The 14,412-nt window shown below is 42.3% G+C and overlaps 1 protein-coding gene across 3 annotated transcripts in view; it reads left to right on the forward strand.

Annotated features, from left to right (window-relative positions):
* Positions 1-3,697: 3,697 nt before the first annotated feature.
* Positions 3,698-14,412, forward strand: part of ATP8B3 (ATPase phospholipid transporting 8B3) — a 153,412-nt gene continuing 142,697 nt past the window's right edge. For all 3 annotated transcript variants that reach the window (XM_030218590.1, XM_030218591.1, XM_030218592.1), the window contains exon 1: positions 3,698-3,785. In XM_030218590.1, coding sequence (XP_030074450.1) covers positions 3,781-3,785 — 5 coding nt within the window. In that variant the 5' untranslated portion in view covers positions 3,698-3,780. The remainder of the gene's footprint in view (positions 3,786-14,412) is intronic.

The following is a 14,412-nucleotide window of genomic DNA, read 5'->3' on the forward strand; positions in this document are numbered from 1 at the left end:
CAGAGAAAGTACCTGTATATAATAAGCAAACTGCTTTGGTTCCACCACAGAAAGGTTGTATATCAAGAATACAATAAACAATTGATTCACTGAGGTCCAATGGAGAAGGGAAACTACACTGGCACACAAGAACCTGAATTAGGTTAAAAAAAAAAAATTGCCCATGGCAGTCAGTGCTTTTAACAGTGCTGAATGCCATGAGCTGAATTGGGCCGGATATTCAGTCCTAACCCCTATCTGGATTCCGGCACTGAATATCTGAGTGTTTTGCAGCTATCGGAAGTTATCTGGGTACGACTGATATTTAGTGCTGCTGGCTGGCAAAGATGACAGGAGATGGCATGATGTCACAAGGCTAAAGCCAGTCTCCACCCACTCCACCCAAGGAGGTTTTAATTCTCCCCAATGCAGCTGCTGCCATCTTGGTACACCTAAAACAATGCAATTGATAGGGCAACAAGCTCCGCCTACTGGCTTCAGCCCACATAATGGGCCAGATAGGCTCATGCTGCCTCCTGTCATTAAAACTGCTTGAGTGCTGGGCAATTTCGGACTGCTGTTTGTGTGGTTCTACTTGCCTGGAATGTTTATCTGTGCAGTTGCACTGAATATTGGCTGTATGCAGATATCTTTTGGGTCCACCCTAACTGCTCCCTCAGAAAGTGCTGCGGCTCTATCTGGTTATATACTGCTGAATAATAGCGGCAGGACCAGCCAGTGCAACTGGGCGGGGGCCTTTCCTGCCAGGTTAAAATGTGTTCAATATTGATCCCTTCATGTTGTTACTAATTGGGTTTCTGCTATGTACTTGTGAAATGTTGCTACTAATTGGGATTCTGCCAGGTACTTGTGACCTGGATTGGCCACTGTTGGAAGGAGATTAATGGGCTAGATGGACCACTGGTCTGACCCAGTATAGCTATTCTTATGTTCTCTTAAAGGTGGCCCAGTGTATCTTGGAACAAGCTTCTATTCAACGTGTGCAAATGTCAATTTCTGTTTGCAATTTTCCATCTGTGCTCTATCTTACTATCAGTCATCTCCATACGATTGCATTTTTCTAGAATAATTGCAAAGATCTAGTCTTGCGCCCAGGGGCATAGCCAGACAACAGATTTTGGGTGGGCCTAGGCAAGAATTGGGTAGGCACCAAGTGTTCTCTCCCCCCCCCCCCAAAAAAAAAAAAATTATCTCAGCTGGTGGGCAAACGCTTCTTTCCATCTTGGCAGCAGGCATGCACTGAAAACTGAGCATGCGCAGGTGCCAGTGTTGTGGAGAGTAGCATTTTCATTACCATCAGGGGGAAATCTTCAGCTGGCGGAGCTTGGGATTCCCACCAGTTACCACTAAACATATGCTACTGTTGGGTGGGCCTGAGCCATAAATGGGTGGACCCTGGCCCACCCAAGCCCACCTGTGGCTACGCCACAGCTTGCGCCCTCAACTGATCTTCTTTAAATCTCAGAAAAGACATGTAAGAATCCAGAGCTTCTTCTGCTGTACCCACACCAATCCCTGCTGCTTCCAGACAGCAATGAGGTCAAGGGCCTTCCAGAATCATTTGAACTTCCACAGGAACACAGCTTACAGTGAACATTTGCTCCTCATGGAAGAACTTTTGCCCTGTCAAGAGAGCAGCATCCCCGAACAGTGCAGGGCTGGAGTTGTAGAGGTGCAATCAGGGCAAATGCTCTGGGCCTCTGTGCCACAACGGGCCCCAAAAGCCTGCCCAAAGTTGAAGAAGCACAGTCTGCTGGTAGGCTTTTGGCCCAACTTCTGCCCTAGGTGCCATCTCAATTTTACAATTCAGGAATCAGTTAAAAATATTTTGTTTTTATTGCTGTTCCCTGCTCCACTGTCATTTGTATTTAGTTATGGCGAAGATGAACTGGACTGTTTTTGATTTGTGTCTATATTTGCTATTGATGTTTTAATGTTTTTGACCAAAGGTCCATCAAGCCCAGCATCCTGTTTCCAACAGTGGCAATCCAGGTCACAAGTACCTGGTAAGATCCCAAAACAGCACAACACATTTTATGCTGCTTATCCTAGAAATAAGCAGTGGATTTTCCCCAAGTCCATTTTAATAATGGTCTGTGGACTTTTCCTTTAGGAAGCCATCCAAACCTTTTTTAAACCCTGCCAAGCTAACTGCTTTTACTACAGTCTCTGGCAACGAATTCCAGAGTTTAATTACACGTTGAGTGAAGAAAAGTTTTTTCTGATTTGTTTTAAATTTACTACTTGTAGCTTCACTGCGTGCCCCCTAGTATTTTTGGCAAGAGTAAACAAGCGATTCATGTCTACCCGTTCCACTCCACTCATTATTTTATAGACCTCTATCATATCTCTCTTCAGCTGTTTTTTCTCCAAGCTGAAGAGCCCTAGCCGCTTTAGCCTTTCCTCATAGGGAAGTCATCCCATCCCCACCTAGGACTACCGGGTAGAGTGGTTTAGAAATGTTTTAAATAAATGTCTAACCTCCACTCAAAGTGGATGTTAAAGCCGATATCCAATCACCTGCTTAACAATATTATAAAGAAAAATAGAAAAAAAGAAGAAAGGGAAATGGCCTCAGAATTCCATGGTAATACAGCACCCTACGGACCAGTCTGTAGAATGCTCAAATAGTGCTCAATTAGAGCTGTATCCACTAGACCCCAACCTATCATCGGCCATAAAAACCCTTTCAAAAATTCTTTATTATTGATTTTACCTGTAACTGTGTAAACATATTGAGAATCAACAACACAAGCTTTATATGTAGCATACAGCACACTTATCTTTTCCCAATGGGGCCCATTTCATTCTCAGGCTTCATCAGGGATGCAGTGCTACAAACACACACACAAAAAAAACAGATTATTAAATCTTTTAAAACTTTTAAAAGGCTTAGTTACCATTTGGTATCAAAACCCGGCGCTCTGTTCACAAACCTTTAACTGACTTCTGCCATTTTTATTCCCTACTGACATCAGCACATCACCAGTGGTGCTATATATTTGCCCATCAATCAACCAAGATATCTTATTTCAAAGTAATGCTTTTATACTGAATACTAAACTAAATAGGCATGTGGGATGAAAAGGAAACAAAATAAATCAAAGAAAAATAGCCAATTCTACTGCAGAATTTAGACCCGAGGGCTGCACAGATCTCAGTCTGTTCACTCCGCTTTAAATAAATGTCTAACACAAGCCCTGGAACAGTGTCCTAAACATGGTGAAACAAGCATGTCACATGAATATTACTCCATAGAATAAAGATCGTTCACATCTCTCAGTCCATGATGAAACAATTAGTAATTACACTGAGAAACAGATGCATTTAGCTGTTTTGAAATATTCTTTCCTGGCAAATCTCCTTTTGCTTATATTAGCATAAATGGTATTAATTCTGTCTGCAGGGATATATGAATGCCAAAAGAATTTGCTTGCTGCTGTGGCTGGAAAATAAAGACACTGGCCCTGTCAGATGCTTGCAAAGCACTTGGAAGGTCCTTAGTGAGAAAGTGGGTCTTTGTTTTGGTTTCTATTTTCCTGTGAGTATATGCAAAGGACAGGTGTAGCTATGAAACAGATGCCAAGGGACCTGATGCTCTGTTTTTCCTTCCTACTGCAGCACTGGGAGGAGTCTGCATTGTTGCTTTACTTCCTCCTTTTTCATCCCTGTATTACAAATCCTGCAGAAATCATATAGTTTCGAAACTCCTCCTCTGGCAGCTGCTACTGAAAAAAGCTGAAACTTGGGCACTTTCCTGCACCAGACACGAACTAGACTATGAAGTAAGTTATTAAAGCCTTTCATATTTGTTTTCCGGCAGGATGACAGACAACCTTTCAGGCAGAGAAACTAGGAATGCGGAGATGTGGTTCATGCAAACCAAGGATGTAGTGCTACAGCCTTGTGAAATAAAATCCAGATTTGGTCTTATGTATTCTGCTGGCTTTGTGAAGGCTGCTGTCAAGACTTATTTTTTAAACTAACTATACAGTTTTGGTATGAATTATTTCTTTGTGTTTCTATGGCTAATGGTGTTCCTTTTCTTTGTTCAGTTTTAGTGTCCGTAAATTGCTTTGATCTATATTTTAGTAAAGGTACTATAGTAAGTGTTTTACATAGTAACATAGTAAATGACGGCAGATAAAGACCTGTACGGTCCATCCAGTCTGTCCAACAAGATAAACTCATTTTACATGGTATGTGATACTTTATATGTATACCCGAGTTTGATTTGTCCTTGCCATTCTCAGGGCACAGACCGTAAAAGTCTGCGCAGCACTGTTCTTGTACTAAGTTCTGAAGCTAACGTTGAAACCCCTTAAAATAACAATAAACTAATCATTCAATCATAGCAGCCAACTTTTCAAAATGATTGGGGAACTAAACCCGATGGAAACTGCCCCTCCTTGGACACAGTCAAGGAGTTTGCAATATTGGGGGTACTCAGGCATCCGCAGCACCCACAGAGCTGGCTCCTATGCATTCAACATAATTTCAATCTGTTTCATCTATCTCAGGCATCATGGCCATGGTTGCAATTGTCTGAAGAGCAGAATAGAAAACAATAGTGTTCTTTACTGTCTTTTTTTTCTCCTTTAAATGATTGAAAAGTTCTTTCCTTCTATTGATTTTAATTGGATCTGATTATGTTGTAAACTGCTTAGATGTGTTCTATCAGCAGTATATGAGGAAATAAAGGAACTTGATGTAGTTTCTCAGTGGGATTATTTTGGAATCGGATGTGGTTCGCCCCTTACTGTTAAAAGAAATCCAGATAAAAATGCTGCTTCTTTTAACAAACTGGTAGTAGGCATCATATAACCTAACCTGATCTGATGACTTTGAGGCATATTTTCAAAGCACTTAGCCTTCCAAAGTTCCTTGTGTTCATGTGAGCATTTCTGACCAAGTGGTGCCCATATTGGGGTCCTTGCAGATAAGTTCTTAAATATTACTTGAATTAGCCTTTTTCACAAGCATTAATAAGATTTTTATATATATAATAAGACTGAAGCTAATAATAAAATGTGGACCGATGAAAATTAAAGTGAATCACCGGGTAAGAAATCTGTGTGAAACAAGTTGCTCTGGGAGAGTCAGTAGTGATGACTTTAAGTGCTTACATAGCAACATAGTAACATAGTAACATAGTAAATGACGGCAGATAAAGACCTGAACGGTCCATCCAGTCTGTCCAACAAGATAAACTCATTTTACATGGTATGTGATACTTTATATGTATACCTGAGTTTGATTTGTCCCTGTCTTTCTCAGGGCACAGACTGTAAAAGTCTGCCCAGCACTGTTCCTGTACTAAAAGTTTTGAAGCTAGTGTCGAAGCCCCTCAAAATTTACACTCCAGCCCATCCATATCTATTCAGCCACGATCAGGCCACAGACCGTAGGAGTCCACCCAGCACTGGTTTTACTCTCCAATTACCGGCGTCACCATCCAATCTCTGCTAAGATTCCGTAGATCCATTCCTTCTAAACAGGATTCCTTTGTGTTTATCCCATGCATGTTTAAATTCCATTACCAATTTCATCTCCACCACCTCCCGCGGGAGGGCATTCCACGTATCTATCACCCTTTCCGTGAAAAAATACCTCCTGACATTACTCCTGAGTCTGCCGCCCATCAACCTCAATTCGTATCCTCTAGTTCTACAGCCTTCCCGTCTCCGGAAAAGGTTCGTTTGCGGATTAATACCTTTCAAATATTTGAACGTCTGTATCATGTCACCCCTGTTTCTCCTTTCCTCCAAGGTATACATGTTCAGGTCGGCAAGTCTCTCCTCGTACGGTTTGCAAATCCCATACCATTTTTGTAGCTTTTCTTTGCACTGCTTCCAGTCTTTTTACATCTTTAGCAAGATAGTAAATCTTGAGCACTGGGACACAAAACATTGGTATATTGATTGCCCCTGCTTTTATTAGGAACATTGGAGTGACCATACAAAGTACATGCTTATTCCAAAGCATCACAAGGTTTGTTGTATGCAGAGAAGTCTGTATACATGTAGACTGATCTCATACAAGGCGGTCGACCTCTTTATCTCCGTATACATGTAGACTGATCTCAGACAAGGGGGGTCGACCTCTTTATCTCCAGGAATGAACAAAACATTGCTTTGGCACCAGAAATGAGAAAGCAATGGTCATCAAATCTTTGCAGACCATAGACCAGACAGAGCCCTGATTTTGGCTCTTTCCATGCTGGGATTTTGTAATTTTAATTTCCCTAAAAACCTTCTACAGCATTATTAGTGCACTAGCAAATAAATAGAATTAGTCCACCTTGTTTCAAGGCGATTGAGACCCTGTGATAACACTATTCTGGCAAGTTCTACACATTATGAACTATATTCAGGGGGCTTTTTACTAAGGCGCACTCACGTTTTTAGCGTGCGCTAAAATTGGGCACACGCTAAACGTTAGAGATGCCCATAGGAATGCATTGGTGTCTCTAACATTTAGCTTGAGCCCAATCTTAGTGCGCTCTAAAAACGTCAGCATGCCTTAGTAAAAGGGGGTCTCAGTAAATGGTGCCTAGTGTATACTCTAGCGGATCCTCCTCCACTTCTATCCCACTGTCAGTTGGTGTACCTCAGGGATGTGTCCTGGGACCTCTTCTTTTCTCCATCTATACTTCTTCCCTTGGTACTCTGATCTCATCCCATGGTTTTCAGTATCACCTTTACGCTGATGACTCCCAGATCTACCTCTCCACACCAGAAATCTCAGCCGAAATCCAGGCCAAAGTATCAGCCTGCCTGTCTGACGTTGCTGCCTGGATGTCTCAGCACCATCTGAAACTAAACATGACCAAGACTGAGCTTCTTATCTTTCCCCCTAAACCAACCTCTCCTCCTCCCCCATTCTCTATTTCTGTGAATAACACTCTCATCCTTCCTGTCTCGTCAGCTCGTAACCTTGGGGTCATCTTCAACTCCTCCCTCTCCTTCTCTGCACATATTCAGCAGACTGCTAAAACCTGTTGTTTCTTTCTTTATAATATCAGCAAAATTCGCCCTTTCCTTTCTGAGCACACTACCAGAACCCTCATCCTCACTCTTATCACCTCTCGCTTAGACTATTGCAACTTGCTTCTCACAGGTCTCCCACTTAGCCATCTCTCTTCTCTTCAATCTGTTCAAAATTCTGCTGCACGACTAATATTCCGCCAGTGTCATTATGCTCATATTAGCCCTCTCCTCAAGTCACTTCACTGGCTTCCTATCCGTTTCCGAATACAGTTCAAACTCCTCTTATTGACTTATAAGTGCATTCACTCTGCAGCTCCTCAGTACCTCTCCACTCTCATCTATCCCTACATTCCTCCCCGGGAACTCCATTCACTGGGTAAATCTCTCTTATCTGCACCCTTCTCCTCCACTGCTAACTCCAGACTCTGTTCCTTTTATCTTGCTGCACCATATGCCTGGAATAGACTTCCTGAGCCGGTATGTCAAGCTCCATCGCTGGCTGTCTTCAAATCTAAGCTAAAAGCCCACCTTTTTGATGCTGCTTTTAACTCCTAACCCTTATTCACTTGTTCAGAACACTTATGTTATCATCCTCACTTTAATATTCCCTTATCTCTTGTTTGTCCTATTTGTCTGTCCAAATTAGATTGTAAGCTCTGTCGAGCAGGGACTGTCTCTTCATGTTCAAATGTACAGCGCTGCGTACGTCTAGTAGCGCTATAGAAATGATAAGTAGTAGTAGTAGTAAATTTGGGCGCTGAAAAAATGCGTACGTAACGCTATTCTATAAACAGCGCTCTGAGGTGTCCTTTTACTAAGCTCAAGTAAAAGGGGGCCTGCGCTAGCATCAGCCCGTGTTTTTGATGCATGCTGACGACTCTTACCGCAGCACGTAAAAGGATACCCTTTTTCCTCAAAAATAAATGGCTGTGCGGTAAGTTAACCACTTGCTGCGCTGCCATTTCATGGAGGGGGGGGGAGCTTTTACCACCACCCACTGATGTGGTAGTAAGGGCTCCCGTGTTAACCTGGCATCGTGCTTATTGTGGAACAGTGTGTGGACAGATGTCACATTCTGACATTTGTGATGCAAATTAATGGACCTCACTGTATGATGAGAGTTGGTTATATTTCTGAGTGGGAGGGTATGAGGGCCACATGCTGCTTGATAGTTTGTGTCTTTAGTACAAATTTGTAAATGGGAACATGTCTGTGGACAGCACTATAATGATGTATTGGTGGGTATGAGATTTTAAAAGTTTTGTAATACAGAATAAATGTTTGAAGATAATTCATAGTTGTAAGAATATAGTACAATTGATATCCATGAGATAGATTTGTACACAATGGAGCCAGTGCATGCACATTTATCTCATACATATTCATTGTAGATATCTTAAAACCTAGACTGGCTTGGTGTGTCCCAAGGATTGGGTTGAGAATCATTACAAGGCTACCTTGTTTGATAAAAGAAATACATTCTTTCTCCAAGTAAGGCTTATTTTTGTGCGATCGTATCTGTGATCTCTATGTGGGCATTCCTGTTGGCATAGTTTGGGCAGAGTAGAGACAGAATTCCAATGTATGTGTATATTTTATAAAATACCTGTGCATGTGTGCAGGGTACACACACACATGTACACTTAATGTAAACCACAAAAACTTCAAATAAGGAGTAAAGTATATATAAAACAAAACCAAATGAACCCCACTAGATATGTGCACAGTATTTTCAAACCCTTAATTATGCAGTTCATTTAACCTCTCAATGTTGTGCTTTAAAGACTTCATGCAAAGAAGCTATTTTTAGACAGGTGGAAAAAGCCTCAGACTTCGGCAGGTGTCTTAAAACTTCCACCTGTCTTCTTCTATCATTGGCTTAAAACAGCCTCCACATTTTAAATGATTTTGGAAGTGCTTTAGTCAAAAAAGAGAGCACGCTGGATTCTTTACCCCCGAAGCAATGGTTGAGGCACCACGAAATGGTGGCCAACGTCAGGGTATTTTTTTCAACAGAGTTGACAAACTAAGTTTTCATTTTTATTTGATAGAAAATAATTAAAAACGATTAAAAATGTGGAGGTTTTTTTTGGTTTATAAAAAAAAATGTGGAGGTTTTTTAAAGCCAATGATGAAAGCAGACAGGCGGAAGTTTTAAGACACCTGCATATGTCTGAGGCTTTTTCCTCCCGTCTAAAAAGAGTTTGTTTGCATGAAGTCTTAAGCACAGCACTGAGAGGTTAAATGAACTGCAAGATTAAGGGTTTGAAATACTGTGCACATATCTAGTGGAGTTTCATGTGTTTTTGTTTCATTTTCTTCAGAGCACATATAAATTTATGCACTGTTGTGACTGGATCTGGGAGCCTATTTTCGAAACACACATAGGGGCTCATTTTCAAAGCACTTAGGGATCCTTTTACCAAGCTGAGGTAAAAAGGACCCTGTGGTGGTGGCGGCAGCCATTTTTGCTGTGGCCAGGGCCCTTTTTACCGCAGTGAGTAAAAAAGGCCGAAAATCGACATGGCTATGTGGTAAAATTGCATTTACTGCGTGGCCATGGGGGGGGGGGGGGAGCACTTACTGCCACCCACTGAGGTAGCGGTAAGGGTTCCTGTGGTAATCTGGCAGTAACGGGCAGCCTACGGCGCTGCCCAGTTACTACCGGGTTACTGCCGCGCTAATAATCATGGAACTACCGCTGTGGCCATGTTGGGTCAGCAGTAGTTCTGGGTTGCCACACAGCAACCCTTTTGTAAAAGGCACCTTAGACTTATAAACTTCCATAGGTTACTATGGGGCTCATTTTCAAAGACTTACAAAGGGCTCCTTTTACTAAGCCACGTAAGCGTCTACGTGCCCCCAACGCATGCCAAAATGAACTTACCGCCTGACTACCGCGTGCCTCTTGTGGTAATTTCATTTTTGGCACGCGTCCGCTACGCGTGTCTGAAAAATATTTATTTTTGGACGCACGTAGCGGACGTGTGCCAAGTGGCATCTGACATGTGTAGGTTGTTACTGCGCAGATTCTTTACCACTAGGTCTATGGCTGGCGGTAAGGTCAGACACCCAAAATGGACGTGTGGCAATTTTGATTTTGCTGCAGGTCCATTTTCGGAAAAAATGTTAAAAAGGCATTTTTTGTATGTTCGCTGAAAAATATTTCTGTGCGCACCCAAAACCCACGCCTACCCTACCACAAGCCACTTTTTACCACGGCTTAGTATTAGGACCCCAAAGTTCCATAGGTTACCACGTAACTTTGTAAGTGTAAAGGGGTCCTTTTACTAAGGTGCGCTGAAAAATGGCTTGTGGTAGTGTAAGTGCAGGATTTGGGCGCGCGCTGATCTGTTTTTCAGCATGCCTGTGAAAAGGCCTTTTAAAATTTTTGCCAAAAATGGACGTGCGGCAAAATCAAAATTGCCGCGTGTCCATTTTGGGTCTGCGACCTTACCGCCAGCCATTGACATAGCAGTAACGTCTTACGTGGTAACCGGGTGGTAATGACCTACGCGCGTCAAATGCACTTGGCGAACGTCCGATAATAAAAATTATTTTTCAGCTGTGCGTATTGGACGCACGCCACAAATGAAATTACTACAACAGCCACTTAGTAACTGGGTGGTAACTCTATTTTGGCGCACGTTGGGTGTGCTTAGACACTTACGCAGCTTAGTAAAAGGGCCCCTAGGTGCTTTGAAAATACACCTCATAGGTGCCTATGCTGCCCTTATGAATTAGATTAAACGTAGACACCTTTTAGGACTTCTCATGCAGGTATCCTGTTTTAAAATGTTCTCCCACATAAGCAAAAGGGTGTCAGGTATCCCTTGCCAGCTCTCCTTGGTAGTCAAAAATTCAGTACGAACACCTGTAACCTAATGCATGCAAATTCATCTACTCCTGATTTCATACAGAAATGAGCCCACATACTAAATTATAGCAACTACTTTAGTGGATGTCTTTGGATGCAAACTGCTGATGCTTTTTAAAAAACATTTCATTAATGCCACAAATATGTTGTAGGACATAAGCTTGGAGGAACAGCAGTGCAGATCAGACGCAGAGGAACCGGAACACAAATGAAAATATTCAATATGGACCATATTCAAGCAGCAATAGCAGTAAAACTGAGCATGTATTAAGGAGTAATTTAGATGCAGTGAATTCTGCAATTCACTCTTTTGGGTTGTGCAGCAAACCGTACCACAGGGCAGAAGCATTGGCTATTTCATTTAATCAGCTCCACTGGCTAAGGAAACCATTCTCCAGAAATCTTTTGGAAGAGAAAGGGATAAATGATTCTCTGCTCTCTGTACCCAGGACAATCCAGTTCTTATACAAATACGCAAAATACTTCTGTTCTAGTTATGGCTACAGAATATATAGGGAATGGTTATTTACCTTTTCAAATAGTACTAGTACTAGGGAATACTCCAGGAAACCTCCTGGTAGCAGAGTTATATTAAGTTTAAGAAAGTAGATTTTTCAGTGGATGTTGTTGCTGGAAACTATGGTTAGGGTCAGTACTTTAGAAAAGGTTTAGATACGCTTCCTAAGAACAGGTACATCAGCAAATAGTGGACAGATAGACGGAGGAACATGGCCCTTTAACTACCATTGGAGTGTACAACAGGGAATGGGTCTCTCCACTAGAATCTGTTGGGTATATTTCTTTCCAGTGATCCAGAACGGTCACTGACAGGAGACAGGATGCTGGACTGGATGCACCATTGATGACACTTCTCATGTAACCTATCCAGCCAATATTTATTTAGCAGTGGTCAGTATTTTTATGTCCGCCACCGGCTGTATTCCTGGATATTCAATGATGGGCTTTGTATATCTGGTTATATGTTGGCTGCTAAAACTTATTGGGCCCGATATTCAGACCGCAGGAGTTAGACTGGCTAACTCCGATGGTCTAAGCCAGGATATTCAATGCCGAGCCATTTCTGGTGACTGGCAGTGAATATCCAGGGTTTTTTTGGCCGGTTTAAAGATAATCGGCCATGTCTTAGCCGTTATCTTTAAACTGGCCAAAGACATACCAGGTTGTCAAGCGGTCAAATGAAACACAGTTAAAAATAGGCACACATATTGGGCGATATAACTGGCTATGTGGTAGCCCTAACTGGGGATATTCAGCAGGGGATAACCGGTTATCCCTCGCTGGATATCAGTGGATAGCCGTTTCCCTGGTACAAAATAAGTACCAGAATATATGTAAACCGCTTTGACTGTGGAGGAGTGGCCTAGTGGTTAGGGTGGTTAGGGTGGTGGACTTTGGTCCTGGGGAACTGAGGAACTGAGTTCAATTCCCACTTTAGGCACAGGCAGCTCCTTGTGACTCTGGGCAAGTCACTTAACCCGCCATTGCCCCATGTAAGCCGCATTGAGCCTGCTGTGAGTGGGAAAGCACGGGGTACAAATGTAACAAAAAAAATGTAGTTGCAAGTCCCATTTCCCTTTCCCTCCCCCTTCCCTTAAGCGCTATTTAACTGGTCAGCAGCCATTCTGAATGTCGGGGAGCTTGTGGTTAAGTGCAATAGTCAGCCCTTAACTGCATAAGATGAACCTCATAAGATAGGGGCCTCGATATTCAGACTGTGGGAGATAGCCAGGCTGTCGCGGTCGACACTCAACCCAGATATTCAATGCCGGTCCATTTATTTATTTGTTGCATTTGTATCCCACATTTTCCCACCTATTCCGGTGATCGGCATTGAATATCTGGTTTAACTTTGGCCAGTCCAATTTTCAGCCGTCCAATTTGATATTCAGCGCTGGCCGCTTAAAGTGAGACCAGCCAAAGTTATTCCACCTATTGTGATGGCCAAATATGGCTGCCAAACTTGGCCGCTCTCACTTTAAATATCGGCGGATAGCTGGTTATATCGCATGATAAAACCGGCTATCTTTAAGCTGCTAAGAGGCGGTGCCAGATAGCCGGCTATCTGGCACTGAATATCGCCAAATAATTGTTAAGTGCTGTTTTAGTGGCCATTTTCGTTTGAATATTGGGTGGAGGATGCTATTTATGCAGCCCAATTAATGCAGTTAAAGGCTGAATATTGCATAACTACCAGCTCTGCCCCGGAACACCCACAAGTTATCTGATTTCGACTCAGGCAAAAAATTCAGCAGCGCTGACCGGTTAAGTGCCATGAACATTTGCCGTTAGCCAAGGACAAATGATTTAAAAGGCCAGGAGTCTCTCCGGGCCCTATAAATACCTTTGAATATCAGATGGTAAATTATTAATGATGTGAAGCATCAAGGGGGGAGGGGGATGGGTGAGGGAAGGGATAAGGTGGTAATATTACCATATAGCCGGTTCAAAAGTTGTAAGAGTATGGACTGCTCATTCTTTCAAAAATTTTCAATAAAGAAAATGGGAAAAAAAATGATGTGAGCGTCTACTGCAAGTGGTTTATCAGTTTGACATTTTTATGGGATTAAGCATTGATGTGAAAATTCAGGGTGAACTCATATCTATCAAAGCACTTAATTAGACTAGCACATTTCAAACCCGCCTAACAGGTGGTTATGAAAAAAAAGATAAACGTTAATCTCCTTATTGTTCAGCTGAGAGAGAGAACATTTCAGATGAAATGTGACGTGCAAGAATTCAAACTAAACATGCCAGAAGTTTTGATTTCCAGCCGCATGCTCTAATCGGTCAACCCCATTGTCTCTTGCATGAGAGGGTTGTTGACTAGCTATATAGATCCTTCCAGCAACACCTCCCTCTCTCACTGCCCATATATTTTTTTTTATTGCATAAGCAATGACTGAAGTGGCTAATCCGGGACTGCAAACCTTTCAAGGAGTTGTCTGTTTCTTTCGTTTTTAGCTTTAAGCAGGGATTAAGTACGAAAGTATTGCCATACTAGATCAAACCGAAGTCCATCAAACCCAGCATCCTGTTTCCAACAGTGGCCAATTCAGGTCACAAGTAACATAGTAAATATAGTAACATAGTAAATGACGGCAGATAAAGACCTGTACGGTCCATCCAGTCTGCCCAACAAAGATAAAAACTCATTTTACATGGTATGTGATACTTCATATGTATACCCGAGTTTGATTTGCTGCGTTCGGCACCTAACCCTTACCGTTCAGTGAATCCAGACTGCCCCAATTTGACTGCCCCTATCGGACCGACCGTTCACTTGTCTATTAGATTGTAAGCTCTTTGAGAAGGGACTGTCTCTCTTTGTTAAATTGTACAGCGCTGCGTAACCCTAGTAGCGCTCTAGAAATGTTAAGTAGTAGTAGTAGTAGTATTTGTCCTTGCCATTCTTAGGGCACAGACCATAGAAGTCTGCTCAGCACTGTTCTTGTACTAAGTTATGAAGCTAATGTCGAAACCCCTTAACATTTACACTCAAGCCCATCCAGTACAATACATTTTTTT

Source organism: Microcaecilia unicolor, chromosome 11, assembly GCF_901765095.1.
Source record: "Microcaecilia unicolor chromosome 11, aMicUni1.1, whole genome shotgun sequence".
Lineage (NCBI taxonomy): Eukaryota > Metazoa > Chordata > Amphibia > Gymnophiona > Siphonopidae > Microcaecilia > Microcaecilia unicolor.